Consider the following 12099-nt stretch of genomic DNA (forward strand, 5'->3'; position numbering starts at 1 on the left):
CTTAAAGGAAAAGCTTTCAGCTTTTCCCCATTCAGGATGATATTGGCAGTGGGTTTTAAACTACCTGTCTTTTTGATAGAGATAATTAAAAGCTTCAGTTTTAAAGTCAAAAGAAAAATTGTAAAGAGATACTAGTAAATGCCAATGCAGGAAATTAAGTTAAGCAAGGAAGTGGTTGAAAATGAGGTTTCTTGCCTGAAATCTACCCCAGAAACAAGATGAGCTACTAAGCTGGTCCAAAAACCACCACCAAAACTAAGTTCAAGAAACGTGGGAAGTAAGACTGGCTTTGATTTTATTTTGTCTTAAGACAATATACTTTTGATGCGACAAACCCCCAAAAAGGCACTGACAAAACATAAACCAGCTAGTTGACATATTTACCTTGCATTCAATCTCTGCTTGTTTGCGCTTTGCTTCACTTAATTGAGTAAGTAGTCCTTTGTTCTGTGCAGAAAGATACTGCACCTTCCCCTGTAGACTGATTACCTCTTGTTCTGCTCTTCGAAGATGGTTACTATTGATCTGGTTCTAATAATCAGAAATAGAAATACCCACATAAGAAATATTTATAAAAGGCCTGAAAATTTTTACAAATTTTTATCTACACATTTTATACCTCAATAATATTATAAAATATGTTGTCATTAGTTATGGGTCAAAATTATTTAACAAATAAATACTTAAAAAAATAAGATATTAAACTTCTTTAAAAATTGAATCATCAAAAGATATATATATGGTCCATATTAGAAACCCTCAGTATAGCTTAATATATCATTTATACAAAAAATATCTGTAAACTATAAAGATGTTTGCACACAACTTAAAGGTATTCATTTCTTTTTTTTTTTTTTTTTGTCTTTTTTGTGACCAGCACTCAGCCTGTGAGTGCACCAGCCATTCCTATATAGGATCCAAACCCGCGGCGGGAGCATCGCTGCGCTCCCAGCGCCGCACTCTCCCGAGTGCACCACGGGCTCGGCCAAAAGGTATTCACTTCTAAAATAGGCAATAGGGATACAAAGTGGGTAGATACAGGAATGAATTTAATTCCTCTTTCCAGTTCCCAATAGAAAGCACAAACTGATCAAAAGTTACCATTACCATTTACTAGACTATAAACTCCTTGATATCACAAAATGTGTCATATGTATGTCTACATTCCCCCAATGTCTAGCACAGTCTCTTTTTAAGAAGCACAAAGTAGTTTTGAATTCTGGCTTTGCTATTTGGTGATTAAGCAAACTAGCTAATATACCTGCCTCTCTATATCCTCATTTGAAAAATGCATATAAAAATATTTCCTAGTTCTTACTTGGTTGTCTTCAGAATAAGATAATACGTAAAACAGGCCTAATTCATAGCAGGAATTCAATAAGCTAGCTGCTTATTGTATTATATATAAAACATGCTAAAAAAAAGATAGACCTTGAACTGACTAACATCAGGTAGTTTTCCCATTCAGGCTTGACATAGCCTTGAATTATTCTATCAGTGGCCTGAAAGAAAGACTATGCACTTTCATAACCAAAGACAGGTAAAATCTAACTCCTCATTTAACAGTCTTAAACATTGGCCAAATTATTTAATCCCACCAATTTCAGTGCACTGGTAAAAGCACAGATACTACTACGTGGCTTTCGAAGCTGTGTTGTGAAGATTATATGACAAAAGTTCACGAAAGGAGTCTCACACAATGCCTGACATTTTACAGATGTTTAACAAATGCTTGGTTGTTACTATTATAATACCTACTCTACCTTGCTCTATGAAAATGACCCTGCCTCCAGTTTTAACGAAAAAATCTGGATCACCTAATAGATTTAAGCTCCCAAACTTTCTACCACTTCTGTGTTTCTTCATCTTTACTTTTACTTATCTTCCTGTCTAACAGGAGAATGCCATTGATAGAGTCTGGATGTTACTGTCCCCCTAAAACTCATGTGGAAATGCTGGGAGCTGTTTGAGTCATGGAGGTGGATCCCTCATGAATGGATTAATACTCTCTCTGGAGTGTGGGGGCAGTGAGTGAGTTCTTGCTTTATTTCCATGAAAGCTGGTTGTTTAAGGACTTTGGCACTCCCCCCTCTCTTTTTCTCTCTCTCTCTCTTACTTCCTCTTGCCACATGATCTGCTTGTAGCTGCCTGCTGCTTTCCGCCATGAGTAGAAGTAGCCTGAGACCCATGTCAGATGCAGCTGTCCCAGAATCGTAAGCCAAATAAACCTCTTTTCTTTATAAATTACCCAGTTCCCGGTATTCTGTTATAAGCAACACAAAAACAGATTAACACAGCCATTTTTCTAAGACTATCCTCTATTACTCTCTTCTTTCTAACTTTCAGTCACCAAATACTGTCTGTTTACAAAATTAAGTGAACTTCTTAGTACTTATTCAAAATGTTCCATAACCTCTTTTTACTATCTTACCTGCTATCAGAGCAAATTACTACACTTTAGAAGGACATACTTCAACACAAGCTGCGAAGACAGTTGAGAATTTTTCACAATTGAAGTAAAAGATATAAATCCACAGTTCAGAAAGCACAACTAGTCCCAAGCCAGGACAAATACAAATAAATCCTCACCAAGATACACTATAACACAGCGCTGAGGAAACTGGATATGTACATGCAGAAAAGTGAGACTAGACCCCTACTCCCTCACCATATACAAAAATCAACTCAAAATGGAATAAAGATTTAAATGTAAAACCTGAAACTATGAAATTACTAAAAGAAAACACAGGGGAAATGATCCATGGCATGAAGCTGAGCAAGGATTTTTTAAAATAAAACTTCAAAAGCATAAGCAATAAAAATAAAAATAGACAAGTGGGATTACATCAAACTAAAAAGCTTTTGCACATCAGAGGAAACTGTTAACAGAGTGAAGAGACAACCTGCAGAATGGGAGAAAATATTTGCAAACTACACATCTGACAAGGGGTTAATATCAAGAATATATAAGAAATTTAAACAACTCAACAGAAAAAAAACCCAAATAACCCAATTGAGAAATGGGCAAAGGTTCCTAATAAACATTTCTCAAAAGAAGACATACAAATGGCCAACAGGCATATGAAAAAATGCTCAACATCACTAATCATCAGGGAAATGTAACTTAAAACAACAAGATACTACCTCAGTCCTACCAGAATGGCTATTATCAAAAAGACAAAAGAAAATGAGTGTTGGCAAGGATATGAAGAAAAGGGAACACTTTCACACTGTTGGTGGGAGTGTATACTCGTACAGCCATTATGAAAATCAGTATAGAGCTTCCTCAAAAAATTAAAAATAGAACTACCATTTGATCCAGCAACCCCACTCTGGGTATACACCCAAAGGAAATGAAATTGGTATGTGGAAGAGATTTCTGCACTCCCATGTTTATTACAGTACAATTTACAACAGCCAACGTATGGACTCAACATTAGAGTCCAACAATGGACAGATGAATGGATAAAAAGATGTGGGATATATACACAGTGGAATACTACTCAGCCAATAAAAGGAATGAAATTCTGTCATTTGCAGCTACAAAGATGGACTTGGAGGGCATTATTTTGTTAAGTGAAGTAAGCCAGGCACAGAAAGACAAATACCATATGACCTCACCCATTTACAAAATCTAAAAAAAAAAGTTGATATTACAGAGGCAGAGAGTAATGGTTACCTGAGCTGGGGGCGGGGGTGGAGAAAAGGAGAGGCTAGCCAACAGGTACAAAATTCAATTAGGTAGGAGGAATAAGTTCGGATGTTCTATTGCTTAGTAGGGTGACTACGGTTAACAGTTCAGTAAGGTTTTGTATATTACATAATAGCTAGAGGAGAGGCTTTTGAATGTTTTTGCCATAAAGAAAATGATAAATACATGAGGTGACTGATACATTAACTACCTTAACCTGATTATTATACAACATATATATATGCATCAAAACATCAGATTGCACCCATAAGTATATAAAATTATAATATGCAGATTACATTTTTTAAAAAAGGAAAAAGATATATTATAACAAAACTCTGCATAGGATGTTAAAGAAGGGAAGCAAATCAAGGGGAAAACAGAGTATCCATGAAGGAAGGACAGTAAAAAGTCCTGCAAAAATTTGTAGTGCTTAAAAAAATAAACTTTATCCTACAATAGTATACTCAGTTAAAACTATCATATAAAAGTGAGAAAAAAGTAAATTTATTTTAAGAAGTGACAAAGTTTACAACTCAAGATTGAAACCAGAAAGAAACTGTCAAATAAAAGAAAAGAGAGCAAATTACTGGCAAACAGGTGGACAAATCCAAATGAGCACTGACTCCATAAAACAAAAATAAGAATGTCTAATAATTTTCAGGTATAAAAAAACAATAACTTGTAAGATGGAAGAACACATGAAGTTCTTTTCTATACTGTCTGGGATGGACATAGAGATAAGTACCAACTTTAAACTTTGCTCAATCAGGTAAGCATTTTCAATTTTTTCAGGTAATAAACACTAATAGGAAATAAAAGGAATTATAAAAGTCAAACCAGACCTGAGGCATGGAGAAGGGGACTGGACCCCCTCCCACAACCAGGCACACTGCCAGCACCTCAGGGCCCATCTGGGGACCCGAGGGATGGAGACAGGAACCAGACCCCCCCAACAACCAGGCACACTGCCAGCGCCAAGGAGCATGCCAAAGATATCACCTCCAGTGGGTTGCACACCACAACCACCACAATAACCATGGCTGCTGCGATAGTGGCTAGACACCAAAACCACTATGCAGATGATCTTCCAGCCATGGAGTGCACTGACACAAGGAAAGTCATCAGCAGAGATAAAGAGGATGTCTCTCTCCACAAAGCCCACTCCAGAGTGACAGAAGAAGCATCTGCTCTACGATAACATTGGGGGACCTGATCACACCTCTCAGCATTGGACGGATCATCTAGGCAACAAATCAACAGAGTAACCATTATTTTTTCAGAAGGAGAGAAGAAATCTAGGGTAATTAGAAGGGGGAGGAGGGAGAATGAGGGAGATGGGGTGTGATTGGAGAAGGCGCATAAAGAATAAGTATGATTTGTAACAATATATGTGCTAGTAATATTGATTTGATCAACATATCTCAATGTTGAACCCCAAAAATATGTAAAATCAATTTTGATTCAATAAATTTTTTTTAATAAATTTTTTTTAAAGTCAAACCAGTACAGAGAAAGTGAAAACAAAACAAAACAAAACAAAACTAAATCAATCCAATAAAAAGCAGGAAACAAGAAAAAATAGGGGGCAAAGGAAGTAATAGAAAGTACAAAATAAACAATTCCAAATACATCATAATCAGGACTTTTGATTTCTGATTGGGGAGGCAGAGAGTTGGAGCACTGCTCCTGCCCTTTCCACTAAAAAAGAAGAAAAAAGGGGGCAGACAAACTCTAAGCTCAACCCTGGAGCCTCCTAGGAGAGATAGGGGATTTAAGAACTTTCTCACCTGGGGCAGATATAGCCACGATTCAGCTAGAATATCAAACTTGTGGAGGCCCCGTGTTGGCTACGTAGAGTGTGTAGGGCCCCACAGGCAGCAGATCTAGGGAAGTTCACAAACCCTTGAACACTTTTTCTTCATATACCTCAGCAGGCACACACAAAAAAAGATTAGCAAGAATCCTAAGAAAGAGACCTCACGGCACAGACCTTGGAGAGGGGAATAGCAGCCACGACAGGAGGGGCACTAAACCTTGCCTGTCTCCTCTAGGGAATAAAAGCTTTAATTCATGTGGAGCAGGGTCAACAAACACAGCTGCCCTTGGGATACCAGTGCAAGCCATTGCACTGGGGGAAGGGGCAGGACTATATTTTGGGCCTAGGTCTACAGCTGGGGATAAGCAGAAACACTAAAAGGCCAAATACCCCAATCCAAGGATATAATTCAGTCTAAGACTGGGGAATTATCAGAACAACAGGAAACATTCTGCCCCTCCAGCTCCCTGTAACAAGTAACAGTGGAATACTACTAGAGAGAGGCCCTCTTCTAAGGTGTTGTGCAAAAGGAAGACCCAAAGACACTGAGAAAAACCCTCTGGCAAAGCAGCCCTGACTCTAAAAATAGGGTATTGCTAAAGGAATTTGAAGCCTGTGGTACACTGAGGATAACGACAGAAACAATAAACCTCAAACACAGCTCATCTCCAGACAATATTAACTCAAGTCTCCCACATTAAAAATGTAGCAGGAGGAAAAATGTGCCCATTTCTATGCATAAAAACTATTTACCTTAGTCCACCGTCCTACACAAAATATCCAGCTTTCAACAAAAAATTATAGAGCATAGGAAAAGGCAAGAAAAAGCAAAACACTACCAAGAGACAAAGCAACCAACAGCAGTAGCCACATATGACACAGATATTAAAATTTTCTGACAGGGAATTTAAAATAACTACAATTAATATGCTAAAAGCTCTAAGGGAATGGTGAAAAACATATAAGATCAGATAGGTAATATCAGCAGAAAAATGAAAACTATAAGAATCAAACAGAAAAGCTAGAAATGAAAAACAGTAACAGATGTGAAGAATGCTTTCAGTGGCTAATCAGAATACTCAACAAAGTGAAGGAAAGAATGAACTTAATATGTCAGTAGAAATATTTCAGCCAACAGAAACTAAAAACATGAAGAGAAAAAATAATGTGGGGGAGGGGGAGGAAAACAGAGCATCCAAGACTTGTTAGACAACATCAAAAAATCTAACTGTAAGTGGAATTGGAACCCCAGAAGAAGAGAGTATGGGCAAAAGAAATATTTGAAGAAATAATGACCAAGAATTTTCTAAAATTCAAAGCAGGCACCAATCTACAGATTCAATAAACTCACAGAAAAAATGCAAAAAATCTATCTAGCCAGCTGCCAAAAACAAAACAAAACAAAAACCCACACATCTAGGTATATCACATTCAAACTGCTGAAACAAAAGACAGAAAATTTTGAAGGAAGCTAGAGGGGGGGAAAAGATTACATGGAGAGGAACAAAAATAAGAATTACAACAGAATTCTGGCTTGCATGGTTTCTGACAAGAAGATAAAGGACTGATTTAAAGTTTTGGGGGTCGGGGGGGAAGAAACAGTGGATCCAGAATTCTAACACCCTGCAAATATATCTTTCAAAATTAGAGAAATAAACTTTTTCTCAAACAAAAACTAAGAGAATCCATTGCCAGTAGACCTGCACTATAAGAAATGTTAAAGAAAGTTCTCAAAGCAGAAAGAATAAGACGCCAGACAGAAAGATGGATTTACACACAGAAATGAACAGTGCTCAAATGGAATAACTGAAAGGAAAATAAATTTCATTAGAAAAATTTTAATTTCTATGATAGGTAACTGTCTAAAACAAAATTAGGGGCCAGCCCTGTGGCTCACTCTGGAGAGTGTGGCACTGGTAGCACAGAGGCTGCAGGTTCGGATCCTATATAGGGATGGCTGGTGCGCTCACTGGCTGAGAGTGGTGCAGACCACACGGTGCCAAGGGTTGCAATCCCCTTACTGGTCAAACAAACAAACAAACAAATAAATGGATGGATGGATGGATGAATAAATAAATACATAAATTAGAAAAATTAGTAGCACATATTATGTTTGTACCATGTGTAAAAGTAAAATGTATGGCAACAATAGCACAAAGGAGGGGAGAAGAATTGAGAACATACTATGGTAAGAACCTTATATTTCACATGAAGTACATACTTATCATTTATTATTCATAATTTGTTTATAACAAACTTTATTATTTGAAGGTAAGTTCTGATTAAAGATGTACATTATAAAACCTAGAGAAACAACCAAAAAAATTTCTTTAAAGGAATGATATGTAAGTCAATTGTGAAGATAAGATGGAACCGTAATAAATGTCCAATAAATTCAAGAGAAGGCAGAAGAAGAGGAAGACATAATGAACACCTGGAGCAAACAGAAAATAGCTTAGCAAGGTGTCAGACATCAATCTAAATAGAATCACAAAATGTGAACTAAATATGACAGCTAAAAGAAACGAGGAATGGATTTTTAAAATAGTTTTACTGAGATATAGTTCACATGTCATAAAATTCACCTACTTCAAGTGTACACAGCTCAGTAGTTTTCATTACATTCATAGACTTGAACAACCATTTATCAGATTGGATTTTAAAAAGCATCCATCTGTATGATGTTTATGAGAGATATAAACACACAGATAAGTTAAAATTAAAAGGATGGGAAAATTACTGCACAATTTAACTTATAAATATATGTCCAAAAAAATCTAAAATATTAAAACCTGAATCCAGCAATGGGAATGTGTTGTGTGTGTCTCTGTGTATGTATTCTAGACCACAAATTTGTTTTAGTATTTTGACAACTGTAACTCAATACAACTGGTTTGCTTTGCAATCCTATGTATATTTTATGCAGTAAAACCATTATTTTGAGAAGTAGTCCATAAACTCCAGACTGCCAACAATGTACACAGCACAAAAAAGATAAGAATTCCTGTACTTAAACTCTTGGAAATATACACAAGGAAACACATGCAAGAATGTTCAGAGCAGCACTGTTTGCAACAGCAAAATATCCGTACACAGCAAGAGGAGAGTGGCTCAATGAACTGAGGTATGCTTACTAGATGTACTTTTCTAAAGGTCCTTAAAATGAAGAAATTGGCGTTACACACATCAATACAGACAAATCTCTTAATCTGGATGGTGGATACATGAGTGTTTGATACAATACTCTTTAGATGACTATATACCACCACCATTACATCACACTGTTTTTATTTACCTTTTCTCATTTTTCAATGAGAAAATTTCATGGGTCATCATCAGTCCAAGTACTGGCATTTAGGAACCACTGCCTCACACCATCACCTTCCAGAGAAATCCATCCAAATTCACACTTATTAGTCAGTCATGGTTCAAAACACTAATTTCCTAGGAAGCCTTTCCCAAAAATGACCTAGTTGGAATTATTTTTCCCCTCCTAGTCTCCATAACAATTTCTACCTAACTCTCTACTTACAAGATTTCTGAATTACATTAAACACAAGAGTACTTCAAAAAGTTTATGGAAAGATTCGTATTAACTCTATTTTTCCACAGACTTTTTGAAGTACCCTTGTGTAGCCTGTGCATGCCTGATTTCTCTAGCCTAAGTCCTTTAATGACCGGGACAGTACTTTGTGTTTGACAAGTTCTCAAAACAATGTTTGCTGAATTTAATTCATTCACCTCCACCCACTGTGAAATAAATCCTCAACACTGGCTTAAAAGCTGTGTCTGTATCTTTAATATCTTTACTAAAACACAATCTTATTATAAAAATAAAAATCCCCATTATTAAACCTAGATCTGTATTCTTCAAAATCTTATAGTATCTCTTCCCTGTTATTTTTAATTACACCAAAAAATACAATAATTTTGAACAATATAAAACAAAACATTTATTCTAAAGAAATTACATATTCATGTTATCATGTTTGAGATGAGATGACTGTTTTGCACACTGGAATACAGAATGATACATGAGTTAACTATGCCCCCTACTGACTGAATAAATAATTTGAAAACCGAATGACATTCACAGAGTAGTATATGGAATATGATTCATACAAACATACCACATAAAAACTAAGTGATTTTACAATGCAAATGGATTTCATAAAAAGTCTTCTGCAGATCTTAAGTCAAGTATACTTAAGATAGAATTTATTAGAGAAAGGGGAGACTTGAGAAGAAGGGCAATATTTAGAATTGACTACTCAGGGCCACCACATTTTACAACTTCAGGAAGCATTATTCACACTATGTTCCACATCTGTAGTTCTCAGCTAGCAGTAATCCCATCCCCCCCCCCCCCCCTCGGGGACATTTGACAATGTGTGGAGACATTTTTGGTCATTACAACCCGGGGTGGGAGAGATGTTACTGGCATCTAGTGGGTAGAGGTCAGGGATGCTGCTAAACAACCTACAATGCATAGGCCAGCTCCACAAAACAAAGAATTTTCTAGCCCAAAATGTTAAAAGTGTTAAGGTTGAGAAATTTTGTTCTACATGAATGTTCCCTCTCAAGTCATGCAACAAGGCAACCCTCTGAGTTTTGCCTAATAAAGTCAAATGGAGTTTGATTTGTTTAAACTTTGTTGAATGGGTCAAAGAGATTAAATCTCCAAAATCAAAGAAAACAATTTTTAGCCCTCTTCCTCTGGGCTAGAAAATTGGCAGTCTACACAGTTTAATATCATCACCTCTTACCTCTATTTTGGGATGATACAATCTGTGCATAAACCTTTGATCTGCTAATGATACTTTTTAAAGCTATTTGACTTTCCCATCATACCTGTGTTTCCATTTCCATCATCCTTTGCTTTATTTCTCTTATTTCTGCCTGTGTTTCAGCTTCTCTAAGTCGAATGGTCATCAACTCATCTTGTAATTCATTCACAGTATTTTTCTTAGCTGGATCTTTCCATCTCCCAGTAGTACGAGCTAAGTGGCGCTAAAGCATAAAAATTATATTGCAACAAATACTCTCAGTATCAAAATAAGAGCTAATTTTACTGAACCCTTATTTCAGACTGGGTACTACAGTAAGCACATTCCACACATTATTTTATTTCACCCCCAGAAAATCTTAAAAGGTAGGCACTATTATCTTCATTTTACATTTAAAAAACTGGACATTGTGATTAAGTAACTTCAGGAGGGTCATACAGCCAGTAAGTGGCACATCTGCGATATAAAATCAGATACAGTTCAAAACTTTTTTTCTATATACTGTGGATTAATTTTTGTAAAGAATATAATTTTCACTCTAATTTTTTTATGAGAGATTTTTCACATTATTGTCAATGAAATCCCAAGAAAGCAAAAAAAAAAATGGGGTCATTCATTAAGGAATCAATATTGGAAGTTAAGGGCAGTGTTTCTCAAAATATCTGTGGTGAAGGACCAGTTTTGTTTTGTTTGTTTTTAAATTTCCAGTTTATTGTAGCCTGATACTTCTGTAAAATACATCTAAGTAAAAAAAAAAAAAAAAGCAGCAGCAGCAGCCAGGGCAATGTCAAGGACTTATTCGAGTCCTCGCTAGATGTCCCTTCCTTCCCTCAGTTCAAACCAAGATCACTATTCTGAAACTATGTGTAGTGTTGTTTTTTTTTTTCTTCCTCTCTCTCTTCTGTCTTAAAGATCATTGTACTTTGTTCCTAATCATTAGTTTTCCTAATACATGAATACATTTGTGGGCATACAACTAGCTTAAGGTCATTTATTTTGTGAGATAACTAATTTTTAAAAGAAGTTACAAATTTATAGACAAATTTATATTGGAGTCACCATTCTGATGTTTCACACTGATCAACAATGAACTTAATATTAACATAAGAAAAAAAAATATACTATATAAAAGAAACATTTTCTTACAGTTTTTTAGGAAAAGTTATATAAGCACAGTGGTGCAACAACAAAAATATGACTTGATTTCTATCTTATCTTTTATTTCATTATAAGAATTAGGAAGGGAGAAAGCTTAAACTTACTCTCAAATTTATAAATGCTCTAAATTTTGACATAAGCAGGGTCTTTATCAGTTTAAATTCATCTCCTACTCATCAGCTACCTCAAACTCTCACAAATTGGATATTGGGGTTTTATACTTTTTTATAAAGCACATAAAATATATCGATATACCTGCCAGTGTTCCTCTAAATCCTTGACTTGCTGTCTAAGTTCCTTCAAACCCATAATAGCTTCTGCTTCTCTCAGTTTCACAGCAATTAGTTCTTCCTGAAGACTTGCGATGTTATTCTCATCAGGAAGGGAGTTGTTCCTCTAAAGCAACAGAAAATTTAATTTGGGATTGTTAAATTTAAGGAATAAAATAAAATATAGCACACATAAGAGCTATTTTGTCTCATACATAATTGTACTTAATTTTATACAGCTTTATTGAAATATAATTCACAAATCATAAAACTCACCCTTTTAAAGTATACAAGTCAGTGCTTTTTAGAATATTCACAGGGTTGTTTAACCATTCCCATGATCTAATATCAGAATATTTATATCACCCCTCCACC

The 12099-nt window shown here is 35.7% G+C and overlaps 1 protein-coding gene across 6 annotated transcripts in view; it reads right to left on the reverse strand.

Moving 5' to 3' along the window:
- The window catches only part of EVI5 (ecotropic viral integration site 5), a 233956-nt gene that overhangs the window by 98917 nt on the left and 122940 nt on the right, over nucleotides 1-12099 (reverse strand). For all 6 annotated transcript variants that reach the window (XM_063103863.1, XM_063103862.1, XM_063103859.1 and 3 more), the window contains 3 exons: nucleotides 11711-11851; nucleotides 10362-10520; nucleotides 385-531 (listed from right to left, as the gene is read on the reverse strand). In XM_063103863.1, coding sequence (XP_062959933.1) covers nucleotides 385-531; nucleotides 10362-10520; nucleotides 11711-11851 — 447 coding nt within the window. The remainder of the gene's footprint in view (nucleotides 1-384; nucleotides 532-10361; nucleotides 10521-11710; nucleotides 11852-12099) is intronic.

The sequence above is a fragment of the Cynocephalus volans genome, chromosome 8, assembly GCF_027409185.1.
Source record: "Cynocephalus volans isolate mCynVol1 chromosome 8, mCynVol1.pri, whole genome shotgun sequence".
In the NCBI taxonomy this organism is placed as follows: Eukaryota; Metazoa; Chordata; class Mammalia; order Dermoptera; family Cynocephalidae; genus Cynocephalus; species Cynocephalus volans.